This window comes from Dromiciops gliroides, chromosome 3 (genome assembly GCF_019393635.1).
Source record: "Dromiciops gliroides isolate mDroGli1 chromosome 3, mDroGli1.pri, whole genome shotgun sequence".
In the NCBI taxonomy this organism is placed as follows: Eukaryota; Metazoa; Chordata; class Mammalia; order Microbiotheria; family Microbiotheriidae; genus Dromiciops; species Dromiciops gliroides.
The window spans coordinates 161,381,874-161,399,223 of NC_057863.1; the positions used below are offsets into that span (position 1 = coordinate 161,381,874).

At 37.0% G+C, this 17,350-nt stretch overlaps 1 protein-coding gene across 1 annotated transcript in view; it reads left to right on the forward strand.

The window, feature by feature from the left end:
• The window catches only part of ITGBL1 (integrin subunit beta like 1), a 387,564-nt gene that overhangs the window by 354,158 nt on the left and 16,056 nt on the right, over positions 1–17,350 (forward strand). The window contains exon 9 of the mRNA XM_043998720.1: positions 12,239–12,385. Coding sequence (XP_043854655.1) covers positions 12,239–12,385 — 147 coding nt within the window. The remainder of the gene's footprint in view (positions 1–12,238; positions 12,386–17,350) is intronic.

The following is a 17,350-nucleotide window of genomic DNA, read 5'->3' on the forward strand; positions in this document are numbered from 1 at the left end:
AGGCTCATGACTTTGTATAACTTTGCCTTACTTAAATCCAATTCACAAACAAGTCAGGATATCACTGGTGATGTCATTGGTCCCTCTCAAAAACAAAGGACAAGCAAGAGTTATTACGTGTAGCACTTTCTGATTCTACTTACTTCACTTCACATAAATTCATTTTTATAGCATTTTTATAATTTTTTAAAGTGTAGTAAAATATCATCACATTTATTTAACAAAATTTTCTTGGTCATTCCCCAATTGATGAACATGTATTCTGTTTCCAGTTTCTTAATATTTTTTTGTATTAAAAAACAACTTCCCATTTTTTACCTTATTGCAGTAATATGCCTGGCAGTTGACTCTTTATTCAAGAGCATGAACATTTTGGGTAAATTTGTTATTTGTTATTGAAACTATATAACTGAAATACAATACATATCGAAGTTTGAAGTATGTAGATAGTTGTTTTTTTTATATCCTTGATCAGTGTTTTGTTGTCTATATTAGAATGGTTTGACCATTTTGTATTATTTCCTGCAACTATGGTGTTCAGATCGTTTGATATGTCACACTCTGCAAGGAGACTTATGATCCTTATATTCTGTTAGCAAGATTAGTCATTTGACTTTCATAGAATTCATGTGTTCTTTTAAGATATGTACTTTTATTTCTTTTTTTTTTCCCAAAGTTTTCTTCCAGTCCAGTGTCTTGTGGCTTCAATGTTATTCTCTCAAAAAGCTTTTAATTTTTAGGAGTCCCCATTATATAGTCAAATGTTCTTTCTCTGCTAGTATTATTATTATTTTTTTTAATTCTACACTGAGAATGTCAACTTCTAATATAAATTCATTTATGTGTGTGTATGCGTGTGTGTGTGTGTGTGTGTGTGTTTCATGAGGATTTTTTCTCTTTTAAATGTTTTTTTTTTTAATTTCTTACTGTCCATGATCTCTGGGGAGGGTCCTTGGGAGTTTGTCTTTTATAAGGTACTATTGTTTTATTTTTCTTTGAGGGAATTGAAAGAATTGAAGCAATTGAATAAACCACCCCTGACTTCATTTTATTACTCAATTCTGGACCTCACTCAGTTCCCTTTCTATTAAATTATGGGTCTAGTCCAATTTCTGTCTTTTGAGAAAACTTTATTCGATTGTGGGAATTGAGAAACTTTGCTGCATTGTATGAGTCTAGCCCTATGTGGGTGGGAAGCTGGACCACCTCTATGTGCTATTTAGAGACCCTTAACTAAAGACCTAGGTTATTCTGACCAGAAATTCTGTTGGATCTAAATCCACCTTTGAATTCAGTAATTATTTCATAGAGCTCTCAGGAATTTAGATTATTTGGTCATTTGATTTTGTTCAATTTTCTTTCTATTTTTGTTGTTTTTCATTCCAATTCTGTTCTTTTTTTCCAGAAAATTTATTACCTTGAAGAATTTCTGATTTATGACTAGATTTTCTGCTCTCTTGTTTATCTTAAGGATTTCTTTCTTAAAAGCTCCAATTCCTACCTTTTTTTGGGGGGGGGGGGGGGCAGGGCAATGAGGGTTAAGTGACTTGCTCAGGGTGACCTTCCTACCTTTTTAACAATCATTATTGTTGTTGTATTACCTACATATTTTTTTCAGTTGTTTAATTTTCATTTGTAATACTGTCATCTGTTTCAGAAGTATTCAATGAAACATCCTTCAGTAAAAAAGTACTTATTCATTATATTAGATAATTTTCTAGACTGCATATATTTCTTCCTTTGCCCATTTTTCATCTACTTTACTCACTGTTTGATTTCTGACCAGTAATAATTTACTTTAAAAAAATTTTTTTATCTTTTTTTATCTAATTTACTTTTTGTGTCATGGAATATTGAAACAGACTCAAACTTAGTACTATCCATGCACTGATGCCTGTTCCAAATTACTGGGTTGTAGAGTCTTCTGTGACGTACTTTTAAGCATAATTGACTAAGTATCTGTCAAAGGGATATTCCTACAGATCTTTGAAACAGGGCATATTTTCCTCCTTTCATTAAGCACTCCTGCAAGAAGCCTAGTCTATAGTCTAATATACTAGTAACACCCCAACCACTTCTACAAGTCTGGGCTCTTTCTTCCTCCATAGTTGTCAATGTTTTTCAACCTCAATCCCCCAATTCATGTGTCTCAACTCCTGAAATGGCAGGGACATTTTTGAAAGCAGAACCCAATGAGATGACTTTTTATCAGGCCTATGCTCTAATATTCACTACATGTTCTGCTGAAATCCTCCTTTGCTAGTGTGGGTGATATACAAGAATAACAAGATCCCAGAGTATCAAACTTATCTTGGGGGTTATTGAATTCACCAGCAAGAAAGCCCCACATGCATGGGCAGATAGATCCCCTAAAGTGAATTTACATGGGGCTTAAATATGTTTAAAATACAAAGGAGGAGGGGCAGCTAGGTGGCACAGTGGATAGAGTACCATCCCTGGAGTCAGAAGTACCTGAGTTCAAATCTGGCCTCAGACACTTAACACTTACTAGCTGTGTGACCCTGGGCAAGTCACTTAACCCCAATTGCCTCACTAAAAAAAACCAAAAAACAACAAAAATAAAAATACAAAGGAGGGGGAAGGCTTCAGGCCAAATGAAATTGGAAGTGATGTTGCAAGAGCTGGTTGATCAGGGAGCAGCTAGGTTGCCCAGTGGATAAAGCACCGGCCCTGGATTCAGGAGGATCTGAGTTCAAATCCAGCCTCAGACACTTGACACTTAGTAGCTGTGTGACCCTGGGCAAGTCATTTAACTCTCATTGCCCCTCCAAAAAAAAAAAAACAGCTGGTTGATTAGATAGATACCTTGACGTGAATTACTAAGCTGATTCCTGAAATTATTGAACTTTTGAAGTCTCCTAGAACAAATGTTATCCACTTGATGTTCTTATGGAGGGATCATTGGGGAGCTTGGCAAGAAGGTCCTTTAATTGGTGAGCTAATATTTAACACAAGGTGAGGGAATTGCATTCAGTTTGTAATCCACACTAGATAGTGTCCTAATGAGTGCTATACTTCTGGCCTCTTGCCTACTATATTACCATTTTTCTTCCAATCCAATCCCCAGGGGTGCTAAGATTCATGGACCTACATCAACTAAGGGGTGAAGTTGTGGTTTCTGGCTATGAAACTTCTTGTTTTTGTTTTTGTTTTTGTTTTTTTTAGTGAGGCAATTGGGGTTAAGTGACTTGCCCAGGGTCACACAGCTAGTAAGTGTTAAGTGTCTGAGGCCAGATTTGAACTCAGGTACTCCTGACTCCAGGGCCAGTGCTCTATCCACTGCGCCACCTAGCTTCCCCTGGCTATGACACTTCTATGCAGGGAAAACTAAATTTGATCTCTGACACTAGCATCCACACAGAGCTCAAGACATGAATCAGTAAAAAAGTAGCACTAGAAGTGGCTAGCTTATAAAATGACTTTCCATTAGGTTTCTTCCTTCCTTCCTTCCTTCCTTCCTTCCTTCCTTCCTTCCTTCCTTCCTTCCTTCCTTCCTTCCTTCCTTCCTTCCTTCCTTCCTTCCTTCCTTCCTTCCTTCCTTCCTTCCTCCCTCCCTCTCTCTTTCTTTCTATCCATCTATCTTTATATCACTATATCTGACAATTACATGATGGGCAAAATAATTCTTTGTTTCTCTTGTTATTTTTATTATGCTACTGGGTACCTTTCTTTTTGAATTGTGAGGTTATAAAAAGGGATCCAAGCCTACTATCCATATCTAACTCTGCCATCTTCCTGTAAACTAGTCTTGATCTTTTAAAGGGAGATATATGAGTGGAAAGCCAATGATTTGAATACAAATTTTTCCCTCCCTTAGTCCTTTATCTGACCTGCAATGCATTATTAATAGCATGCCATCCAGACCAGATGCCTATGGAGCTACTGGGGAAAGGATGTAATAAATGAAATAGTAAAGTGATAAAGAAGCCTTATTGCTTTGCATCTGAAGGTTTATAATGAGTCACTTGCTACTGAGGAGACAGCTGTTCACTGGGATACTATTAGCTAGAAAAAAGGGTGCTTTCCTGGAGAAACCTCCTGCATTAGGACCTAACATGTAATCCACAGTAATTTCTTGATCTGATTTATGTTAGGCCTATGTTGACATATAATGCTACCTGACCCCACCCACTCTTTATATTTTAAACTAATTAAAATTTGATTGATTAAAAGCCCCGATTTTGACCAGAAGCATTAGCACCTAGCAAGTTGAACCATGTATGAAAGATGGCAGACTTGGTCTTTTGTTTTGTTTTTGATCATTAAAAGCATTTTTTGTCACAAATTCTTAAGATTTTCTTGGAAAGTCCAATATAATTTCTGACACCTTTGAGACTGCCTACCAAACAGAGAAATAATATTGTGTTTATGGTAGATTAGTAGCATAGATTCAGAGCTATAAATGACCTCAGGTCATCTAATTCAACTCTCTTATAGAGTAGGATAACTGAGGTGCAGATAGATCAAAGTACTGGTTCAAGGGCAGACAGGGAAGTAAGAAGTGGCACTAGAATCTGATCTAAGGCTTCAACTTGGTATCCACAACTGATCCCAGAGGCATTTTCTCAGAAGGAGTTCCAGTTTTCTGGAAGATTTCAGAAGAATCAATTGTTAAAAATAATGAATGGCATTATCCTTACAACAGGATGTTTATATTTAGGAATATATATATATATATATATATTATATATATATATACACACTGCATATGTAGATTCATACACACAGTACATATATGTGTATATACATACATTAAATATGTATGAGTATATACATATATACACACAGTATTAGGTTCTAAGTAGATATGCAATTTTTAGATAAAAGCCCCTTTTCTCCATTAGCTTACAGGGCTGTTTGGGGGTAAAAAGATACATATAATCAAGTAGTTGAATAAGAAAGCAAAAATTGGAAATTACCCAAATAATTAGCATATGCATTAAGTGCTAAAAAAAATTTATGAAATGAGATCACTGTGAGATCATATGGAGAAGATCGGTAACCCTGAAGAATGCATAATATCATTTCCTCAGGAGAAAGAAAACAATGTTCATTTGAAGGAACTGCATCAGTGTAACATGATAAATTAGCATTTTATCACAATCATTCATGCCATGGGAAAGTTTTCAACATCTTTCCTTTAATACTTATTGTGTTCCCATTGATAGCATTTGTAAAACAACATGCTTCTGGAACTCAAGGAATTTCGAATATACAAAAAACCCTAAGGCACAAATGAGGGTGGGTTTGGAACAGGTCCAGAAGTCTATCTTTAGCTGTTCATTGACAGATATGAAGTCAGAAGCTTTGCTTTTTGGTTCAGACATAGAATAGAACAATTGACAGACAGGGAACAACTAGAACTATCTATTTAATTGTTCCTCTACATGACTAAGTAATTTATTTTCCTTCAGCTGAGCAAAGGTTTCGGTCTCTCTCTCTCTCTCTCTCTCTCTCTCTCTCTCTCTCTCTCTCTCCATATATATATATATATATATATATATATATATATACATACATATATATATGTATGTATAAAATTTTATATATATATATTTAAATGCATTATCTCTGCTGGTTGGTCTTGATGAATCCAATTTCACGATGGTATATGTTCTTTTGGTTCCTTATTATTTATTTGCCTTTCTGCTTTCACAGTAACTCATCTGATCTAATTATTGCTCATCCACAGAGGTGAGAGGGATGGGTGAAAGGGGAAAAAGCTCATGCAGTACTGGGAGTATTGATGGGAGCCCTGAAAGAGCACTTGGAACTGCTGGCTCCTTGTCCCAGTATCTTGTGTTTTACTGGCACCTAAACTGTAGAATTCAGTAGATGACAGTGTAGGAGGTAAGGAAGGAAAGGCATTTTTTGTCACTGTTCTAAAGTATCTCTTATATGATTACACCTTAATGGCTTTGCTTAGCTATTCTTCCTTCCCACAGTACCTTTTCTTCTCCTCACCTTTTCAAATTTTAACTCTCCTTAGAGGTTCAACTTAAGTTTCACTTTCTCCAGGTGATCATTCCTTCTGATCTAACTTTCCTCTGAACTCATAGCACCTATCATCTATACCTTTCACTTGCCAACTGGTCACATATTGGCTTGTCCTATTTCTTTTAATTCTTTATTTTTGGGGTATAATTATTTAATTTCTTATATGTTTATATTATATTGAGTGAACTAAGTGGTATAGTACATAGAGTTCTGGGTCTGGACTTCAAATCTGGCTTCAGACACTTAATAGCTATGTGAACCTAAGCAAGTCACTTAGCCTCTGTTTTCCTCTAGTTCCTCATATGAAAAATAGGGATAATGATAGTACCTACCTCCCAAAAGTGTTGTGAGGACTAAATGAAATTATAATGGTAAAGCATTTAGCATAGTTCCCTGTACATATTAAGTATTATATAAATATTTTTTATTATTATTCTGTCTTTTAAAAATTGTTTTTCAATAGTCAAGGGTTTACTTATTTCCCCCTTTCCTAGGAGAAAAACAAAACCCATGCAACAAATAAGGATAGTCAAGCAAAACAAATTCCCATATTAGATTTATCCAATAATGTCACATCTTGTCAGCTCACTCACCTTGATTGCAAGAACCTTAAGAGGAGGGAATTTTTTCATACTTACTTGTATAACTCATCACATAGTATAATGTTTTGTACAAGATATTCTGCATAAGAGGCAGTCTAGCACAAGAGAAGGAACACTGGGCTTGGAATAAAGAGACTTGGGGTATGATCTAGGCTCTTCTATGTACTTGCTCTATCTCCCAAGGGCGAGTCTTTATAACTCTGATCCTCAGTTTTCTCAGCTTCTAAGATTAGAATGTGATACTTGTCCTACTTGCCTTACAGGATATTTATGGTAGAAGCATTTTGTCTGTCTTAAAGGCTAATGTTAATGTGAACTATTATTTATTATTAATAATTTTTCAACCTTTGAATCTAAATTCAATAGGTTGTTGGTTCATAGTTTCTCACTTTCAGACCCTGACGGGTGTAGCTTCTACTGCAGAATTATTTCCTTCACTCTCTTCCATTCCTCTCCATATTCTAACTCTCTTCTTTATTCTTCCTCCTCTGCTTGTCTTCTACGTCAGAAATAAGTAGCATAGATAGTAAGTGCTACAAAAAGACAAGCTCAATGTGGGGCCATGTAGCAAAACTTTATATAGAGGGTGGGACTTGAGTTGGGCCATGAAGAATGGGTAATGTCCAGTTCCCTGGAAATGGGCGGGGGGAAGAACTGTGCCATTTTGAAGGAACTGTATCAAGAAAGGGCTAAGAGTTGGGACTAGGCATGCTGTATTCAAAGAACAGTCAGGAGATAATAGCTTCAACTTTCTTCATCCTGTCCTTTTTCTATTTACTATGCATGACAATGTCTTCTTCCCAGACTGATGCTTTTGTGCTTGTCTCTGCAAAATGTTGAGTTCAGGCAGCAGAATTGCTTCTGCTTCTACTTCCTTTTCCTTCCTTTCCCCACCTAATAGTAAGTAGCAGACAGGGAACACTAAGAACATGTATATGGTTGCGGTAGAAGGGAGAGAGATGGCAAGAACAGTTCAAGTTGTTCTGATTCACTTTTGTTTCCTTATTAAGGGACACAACTAATGTTTCCTTGACCCCAAAAGGAAAAAAAAAACACTTTCCATTGAGAAAACAAAGCCAAGAAACCTTTAAAAGCTCCCTACTGAGCATATAGCCTTCAACATAATATCCTTGAAAAGTAGACTTTTAGTTTAGGCTTGAATCTTCCAAGTAGCATGAAAATGAGCACCTTTCAAGGTAGCTTATTTCATTTTGGGGGAACACTTCTAATTTTGGGAAACATTCTGGTTCAAAAAGAGAAAGCAACTCTAAGACGATGTAGAACAAGGTAATACTAGAGATAAGAGTTCTGATAAGAATGTTGCAATCAGCCAGAGAAAGAGAAATATATCACTTAAGAAGAGGACAACATTTTTGTTGTTGTTAAGTCATTTTTCAGTCATGTTTGACTCTCTCAGACTCTATTTGGGGTTTTCTTGGCAGAGAAACTGCATTGGTTCACCAATTCCTTCTCCAGTTCATTTTACAGATGAGGAAACAGAGGCAGAGTTACACAGATAGTCACACAGATAGTGTCTGATGCCAGATTTGAACTCAGAAAGATGAGTTTTCCTGAGTCCAGGAGTAGCACTGTATCCATTGTGCTACCTAGCTGGCCTGAGGACTATGCAGAAAGAATAAAAATAAAGAATGAAATAATTAGGCTAAAGGAAAGGGTTCATTTTGTTAACAAGATGCATAGCTGGAATGAAGGGTAGCAAAACATTGAATTAAGTCTGACAATTTGTCTTTGGAATGTTGGTGATTGTCCAGTGCTCACTGGGATGGAATGTTGGTGATCTCCTAGTGTTCCTAGTGAGGAATTAGGGATAGATGGAAAGTTAATAATTAGCTAAATGTTCATTATGCTTTTTTTTTGAGTGGCAATGAGGGTTAAGTGACTTGCCCAAGGTCACACAGCTAGTAAGTGTCAAGTGTCTGAGGCTGGGTTTGAACTGAGGTCCCCCTGAATCCAGGGCCTGTGTTTTATCTACTGTGCCACTTAGCTGCCCCTCATTATGCTTTGTTTGACTTTGTAACAAGCTATATATTTTGATATTGTAATGGTTCTAGCCAAGAGGGGAAGTTCAGAAGAGGAAACAATGCATCTCTATCTCAACTGCAGAGAGGTCATAGTTGAACCTATGGAGGTTCAATAACAAATATATAATATCATACAGGGGCAGCTAAGTGGCACAATGGATAGGGTGCTGTGCTTGTAAGGAAGACTCTTCCTGAGTTCAAACCTGGCCTCAGATGCTTTCTAGTTGTGTGACCCTGGGCAAGTCACTTAACCCTGTTTGCCTCAGTTCCTTATTTGTAAAATGAGCTGGAGAAAGAAATAGCAAACCACTCTACTATCTTTGCTAAGAAAACCCCAAATGGGATCCCAAAGAGCCAGATGTGACTGAAAAATGACTGAACACCAATAATATTACACAAGTCCCAGTACAAGAGGAAAAAGCTAGAGGCCCAAAGGCACTGCTATCTGAAGATGGTCTTACTGCTAAGCAGACACTATTCAAATAAGGAACAATGAGAAAGAAGTCTGAAAAGTTCCATATTATTGATGGCCAGGGCATATAAAATGTTTAGCTGGCTATGCAAAGAAGATTTTGGATGCAATGAATTGGTGAATGTGCTTTTTGTGCATTTTTTTTTCGGGGGGGGGGGCCCTGGGATAAAGGACGGATATCTTTGGCACAGGGATACTTCCAGGGAGGAAATTCTCTCCAAAAATGCAGATCTGCAACTTTCTTGTAATTTACAGTATTAGAGAATTTCATAGGTTGCTGAGAGATGAAGTAATTTATTCATGATGACACAGCTAGCGTGCATCTGAGGCAAGACTTCAACCTAGGACTTCCCGACCTATACTTCCTCCCACCTATAATGAATCTGCCCTTTGTAACTAGCTTTCCCCTTGCCTGGAATGTTCTTCTTCCTCATTTTAGTTTCCTAGATTCCTTGGTTTTCTTCAAAACTTACCTCCCATGAAATCTTCTGCAGGAGGCCTTTCCTGGTTACCCTCAACTTTTCCTTCCCCATAGGACTTTCTCCCTCAAGATTACATGTTTATGTTGTGTTCACTAAGCTTGAGTACTGGGATTATGTTGCTTTCATCTGTGAGTCCTCAGTATTTAGCACAGTGGCAGGCACATTAGTAGGTAGTTTGTAAAGGTGATCTGGTTGTTGATTGTTCTTCGTTCCTGAGGAGGAACCATGACATAAAGATGATGTCATGACTTGTAGAGAATTGAATTTAAGTGAGGGATGGCTGTGCAAGGTCACCAACCTCCCTCTCTCCTCCAGAGTGATCTGGGTCCAATGGCAAGATATATATCAGGATGACTGGAGATGGCCCCAGATGTTTAAGGCAATTGGGGTTAAGTGACTTGCCCAGTGTCACACAGCTAGTGTCTGAGGTGAGATTTGAACTCAGGTCTTCCTAACTTTAGGTCCAGTACTCTATCTACTATGCTACCTAGTTGTCCCCAGGTGATCTGGTGATGAATATGTTAAAGGAAAATCAGTCATTGGCAAGTTATTGATCAAGTATATAGGCATGTGCACAGCAATGTGTCTTTTTTAAGAATAACAAATACGGGGCAGCTAGGTGGCACAGTGGATAGAGCACTGGCCCTGGATTCAGGAGTACCTGAGTTCAAATCCGGCCTCAAACACTTAACACTTACTAGCTGTGTGACCCTGGGCAAGTAACTTAACCCCAATTGCCTCACTAAAAAAAAAATTAAAAAAACAAAGAATAACAAATACAATATATCAAAACTAGAGGACTTAGTTTCACATCACAATATTGAGACTTACCTATGTTACCTTGAGGAAAGTATTTAAGTTACTGGAGTCTCACCATGTTCATCTATAAAATGAGGGGTTTGCATTGGATTGCCTTGGTGCAGGCACCCTTCTAGCCCTATATCTATGATCCTAAGTACATAACATATAGACACACATAAACATCATGTCTTTAGCTACTTTCTATAATATCCTCTAGATAGCAATTGAGAGAGAGATATTCTCTACATGGCCAAAGAATCTTCTAGGTTATGAGGCCAATGACAGTAATAAACTTACACACACACCCACACACACACACACACACACACACACACACATATGTATATTTCCCCTGGGATCTTAAGCTCAAATTTCATTATTTTAACATTAATCCAAAGAGAATTGATATATCCATATTATTTCCATCACTGTTAGACATATTTCTACTGTAACATAAGTGATAAGTGTACCCAGATTATTAGGAAGACTTTAGGTGGCATAGTGTAAAGATCATTGTAGTTAGATTCAAGAATATCTAAGTTCAAATCCTGCCTCAGAAATTGATTAGCTGTGGGATTCTGGATAAGTCACAACTTCTCTGTGTTTCAATTTATTTATCTATAAATTGGTGATAATAGCATCTACCTATAGGAGGGGCCTTGAGGTTTAAATTAGATAACATATGTAAAGTACTTTGCAAACTTCAGAGTGATATATAAGTGCTAGATATTCTTATTCTTAGGCATATTTGTTACTAAGCAATATAGAACCAGAAGCCTTTGGTAGCAAACAGTTAACTTTGAATACCTCTTAGGAAAACAATCGATGAATTTTGCAAGTAATTGAAACGTGACCAGCTTTTCAAATTGGTGCAGATGTCTGTGGAGTCCATGATGAGAATCAGCTCTGTCTTTTTAACTGATAAAAATACAAATGAGGATGTGTTTTGTTATCAATAGAGGATAGAGGAATTCCACTTTAAATAACTTCAAAGTTTGCTTTCCTCTTGGGTCCTCCTCTGATTCAAGCTCCAGATTTATCACATTAAGCTTGAGCACTGTCTGGAGAGTTCATCTGGCAATTATAGTTGAGCTGACTAATGCAGAAAGAAGCAGAACAGTGTTTTTCTCAGATAGGAAGTTAGATATTGTAGTTTATTTGAAGCAACCTGCTTTAGTGAAGAAAGCACAGGACTTCTAGCTTCCTTTTGTGTTTGTTTTAGATTAGATTATAAAATCCTTGAGGGCAGGGACTATCTTTTTTATTTGTATCCCTAGCTCTAAGCACAGAGCCTGGTGCATAGGAGACATCTAATAAATATGTCTTGATCATTGATTTGGAGTCAGAAGGCCTGTGTTTGAATCTCTTCTCTGACACTTCACAAGATCATAGATTTAGAGTTGGAAGAGACATCAAAAGTCACCTCTTTATTTTATTGATGAGGAAACAGAGGTTAAATGACTTTTCCAAAGTCACAGAGCTAAGAATTAGGAAGGCTACAATTAAAATTCAGGTGTTCTGACTTAAAATCCAGTTTTCTTTTCGCCTCTACAGCATTATTTCTCAATTCTTAGTTACCCCTGAGCAAGTCACTAAACTTATCTGGGCCTTAGTTTCTTCATTTGAAAAATGAGGATAATAGTGCTCATATTATCTACCTCACAGGGTTGTTATGAGGAAAGCATTTTGTAAATAGTAAAGTAATATAGAAATATAACCAATAAGAAGAATAATGATAACAATTGTTTATTTCCCTCTGAAAGCTCAGGTAGAAATTCTGAGTTTAATGAAGCTTTATCTGTCTTTCTTTTTGGTTTTCAGGTCATGGTAAATGTTCCTGTGGTCGCTGCATTTGTGAGAGAGGGTGGTTTGGAAAACTCTGCCAATATTCAAGAAAATGCAACATGACTGAAGAAGAAAGCAAGAGTTTGTGTGAATCAGCAGATGGCATATTGTGCTCAGGGAAGGGTAAGTATTGGAGCCAAATACCCAACCAGAATACGGTTGTCCTTATGTTTTCTATTGAATGAAAACTCTGATTCCTTGTATCTGCAATATCTATCTATCTATCTATCTATCTATCTATCTATCTATCTATCTATCTATCTATCTATCTATCTATATCTTTTTTGGGGGGGGGCAATGGGGGTTATGTGACTTGCCCAGGGTCACACAGCTAGTAAGTGTCAAGTGTTTGAGGCCGGATTTGAACTCAGGTACTCCTGAATACAGGACCGGTACTTTATCCACTGTGCCACCTAGCCGCCCCCTTATCTGCAATATATTTTAAGCTTGAAGAATAAACACATAAATCTGAGTAAATGAGACTCAGAAAGTAGGGTTAATACCAAGAGAATCCCAATCATAATTGCAACATGGAATCACAATACATGCTAAAGCAAAGAAGTATTTTGTCAGGAACCATATATATGAAGAAATAAGAGAAGGGGTGATACGAGTTAGCTTCTAAAATGCTAGCATACTGTCACATAGTGAGGTCATTACAGGATATAGGGCTAGCAAACAGATGCTTTTTAGCTTTGATGTGGGAAAATTATAGGAAGAAAGACAGTGTGTGAAGTGAGAATGAAAGGACAAATGTAGGGATCAGATACATTCTTTCTTCAAAAATTCAGCAAGCTTTTTGGTCCTTAAGCACTTGGGTTTGCCTTCACATATGATATACATTATAGGATATTACCTAACATTCTACCTGCTCCAACTCTAATGCATTATGGTGGTGTGAAAGTGATCTTCATTACTGGAAGGAATGAGACACAAGCTCAGACAGTTCCCACAGAGCCAGATATGTTTCAAAAACAGACCCATGAGAGACAGTTAATCTGCAGACCATCAATGCTAAATGTTTTGTGAAAAAAAAAATCTATAAACTGAAATAGGATGGTGACCTTTTTTTTTTTTTTTTGACCACACCAACTCAAAAGGTAGTCTTCCAGGTCACAGTGGGTTTTGATTGTTTTGATGTGGGGAGCATCAGGGAGCTTTGAAATACTTAATATCATAACTGTCACAATCTGTCTCAATTTCCCCATTAGACCATAAACTCAATGAGGGGAATGACTTTCTCATCTCAACATTTTCCTGTTCCCGGTGTTTTAAAGTCTTAGAAATAGTGGAAAAAGTGAAATCACATTGAATACATTTATGCAAAGTAGCTTGTACCTACATGGATAGTTTTTTTTTTTTTTAAGTGAGGCAATTGGGGTTAAGTGACTTGCCCAGGGTCACACAGCCAGCAAGTGTCAAGTGTCCGAGGCTGGATCCGAACTCAGGTCCTCCTGAATCCAGGGCCAGTGCTCTATCCACTGCACCACCCAGCTGCCCCTACATGGGTAGGTTTTTTAAGAAATTAGACTGAATATTAGAATAGAAGAGAGTAATAGAATATAAACAATATCTATCCATTTTTTTCCTCTTTGTTTCTTAGGGAAGCTACATATATATTTGCTTTTGTCATACATTTATTTCAATTCTTTTCAGTTTCTAAGAGACCTAAAGGTAGTAGTCAAATAAGGACTATGGTGTTATTTTGTGTGTGAATTTAATGTGACTTCTCTTTTTTTCAGTCATTTTATTGAATTTGTCATTTTCTTTTTGAAATAAGGGTCTTTGTTTTGAATGGAAATTTAGTCATATTTCAGATTCATTTAGCAGATGTCATTTTAATTACATTTAATTCAATTCCACTAACTTTTATTCCATGTCAGCTGTGTGTAAAAGATTGGGGTAAACCCTGGGAAAAAGGTCATGTTGAGATATAACCTCTGTCCTCGTGGCACTTAGAATCTCAGGCAAATAAGACTGATATAATTATATGATAATAATAGCCAGCAATTATATTGTGCTTTAAGGATTGCAAATTGCTTTAAAAATATCTGAATTTATCCTCATGACAACACTGGGAAAGTAGGTGCTATTTTTAATCCTCATTGTACAGATGAGGAAACTGCGGCAGGCAGAGATAAGTAACTTGCCTTGAGTCATACAGCTAGTGTTTGAGGCAAAACATGAACTCAGATCTTCCTAACTTCAGGCCTTTTATGATCTATAACACCAACTGGTTAATTCATTTATCTATAAACACATAATACTGCAAGGATCCATGAAATTAGTCATGCAGGTAATAAGAATGTATATAAATCTAGCTTTCAAGAAAAAATTCAAGAATAAGTCTGATTAAAATCCAGAATGAGTTTAAGAAGCATACTTATATTATTTGTTTTTTGGTTTGTTTGTTTGTTTTTTGGTAGGACAATGAGGGTTAAATGACTTGCCCAGGGTCACACAGCTAGTAAGTGTCAAGTGCCTGAAGCTGGATTTGAACTCAGGTCCTCCTGAATCCAGGGCCAGTGCTTTATCCACTGTGCCACCTAGCTGCCCCCATACTTATATTATTTATCTCAATGCAAAGCATGCTTATATTTATCTAGTGCAAAGCATACTTACATTATTTATCTCAAACTATTAAAAACATCTCTGAAGAGTGGAGGTCCTCAGTGCCTAAGGATCTGTGGTACTTTCTTCTTAATGGTAAAAAAAAAATCATTTTAACTTAGGAAATGAAGAGGTCCCCAAGTCCTTCCGTAGGAAAACCTTATCCTTTTCCAGAGAAAAATACATGCACAAACATAAGCATACATAAATGTCTTGTGTATTTGTGTGTGTGTATGTGTGTGCATTTAGCTCTTGATTATCTGTGTTTATGGAATAATGATATAGATCTTTGTAGATCTATAGATTTACCTGAGATACGTAGATTAATAGATAGGTCTCTATAGATATAGATCTTTATCATGACTCTCCATAAGCAGTGATACATATATGTATACACGAATATGTAAATTTTATATCTGTGATAAAGATCTAGACATACAATTTATATTTGGATTCTGTGACCACATCTAGAGTATTCCTTTCAATTCTGTATGCCACATTTTAGGAAGGAATAAGTTGAAAGTAGATTGAGTGCAGCTAGGTGGCACAGTGGATAAAGCACCGGCCCTGGATTCAGGAGGACCTGAGTTCAAACCTGGCCTCAGACACTTAACACTTACTAGCTGTGTGACCCTGGGCAAGTCACTTAACCCTCATTGCCCTGCCAAAAAAAAAAAAAAAGGACATTGAGTAGGATGGTGAGATTTGAAATCATAGTATGTAAGGATATGTTGAAAGTACTATGAGGATTTAGACTTTAGAAGGTAAAGTTTTACTAGATATAGTTTTGTCCCTGGGTTCAAGACCTATATGACATATATTGGCTGTGTGACCCAAGGAAAGTCAATTAACCTCTCAGTGCTCTGGGTACCTCTAAAAGTTTCAGAGAAGGTGTCAACTTGCACAGATCCAATCACTACTGCTAAGAAGAGAAGACTAGGGGTGGGAGGAAGGTATGAGATAGAAGATAGATCTCCTCAAGCATTTAAAGGGTTGCTAGTAAAAGAAAGATTAGATGTTTCAGTTTAGGTCCCTAGGGCACAATTAGGAGTAATGGGTTGACTGATTTAGGATGGATGACAGGAATAACTTCCTAACAGTTAGGAGCCTCCAAAAGTGGAATAGGAGATAACAGATTCCCACTTAATGGCAGTCTTTAAAGAAAAGCTTAATGATCCCTTGGTGGGGATGTTCTGGAGAGAATACCTTTTTAGGTATGGGTTGGACTAAATGCCTTTTGAAGTCTTCTACACTCAGAGATTTAAGGTATATGTCAATTATTTAGAAACTGTTTTTAACCAATATTCACAGGAAGCATGTTCTATGGTCAACTGGAGCTTTTTGCTCACTCATCTAGAGAAAGATGTAATTTTATTGGGATAATGAAGATCTTCAGTTTTAGTCCTATAGGGTCTCTTGAATTATCAAGCAGGCTAAATTAAATTTTTTTAGTTAATTTGATGTGTATTTTACTATATTCTGTGGAAATTATTATTTGATATTTGAGTAATATATGAGATATGTTACATTAGGACCTCTACTCTATTCCAATCAGTAATAATCAGTTTGATTAGTGATTTTACGTAAATCATATCAGGATAATTAGATAAGATAGGTGCTGATGGTAGGTCTCAAAGTTTAATGTAATGTTCACTACTTCTTTACCAGTTATGAAGCACACTTGCACAAGTACAAGAAGGCTGACAAAGATATCTCCATCCTATTTTATTCAAATTCCATATCCAAACTCAGCATGGGGCAGGGGCAGCTAGGTGGTACAGTGGAGAAAGCATCAGTTCTGGATTCAGGAGGACCTGAGTTCAAATCCAGCCTCAGACAATTGACATTACTAGCTGTGTGATCTTGGGCAAGTCATTTAACCCTCATTGCCCGACAAAACCAAAAACAAACCCAGCATGGGTGGAATGCTTTGATTCTTTGGAAAGTCTCTCAACTTATTTTTCTACCTCCAGACCACCCTCTCTTGCACAACGTTAATAGGTGACTATCCTATGACCATTGGGTCAATGGAGATGACCCTTGCCTTGCCCGTCTTAGACTCTTGAGGACCAAAAATTATCAACCAATGAGATTCTGTATTTTGTATAGTCCCTGTGGAGTATTCAGGTATCAAAACTGTTATTAAACCTTATAAAAAAATAAGGCACTGAAGGAAGGGGGCATCTCAGATCATGAGGAAGATCTGAAATCCACTTCATTACAGGGAACCATGAATCCTTTAATAAAGTGCTATTGGCTCAGAGCTCTGCCTCAGTGGTTTTTCTTGCAGACTGGGCAATTATAATCTCCACACATACTTATGTGTAGGTGCTTGGCAATTGCCTATTTTTTTCTAAGTTGGTGATGTCACAGGGTATTTGTGGAATAAGACTCCCTGCCCTAGTATTGATCCAGCAACTTGTCTGTGACCTATAATCTTAGGGAGAAGTTGAGTCAACACTTTGCTCAAGGTCACAA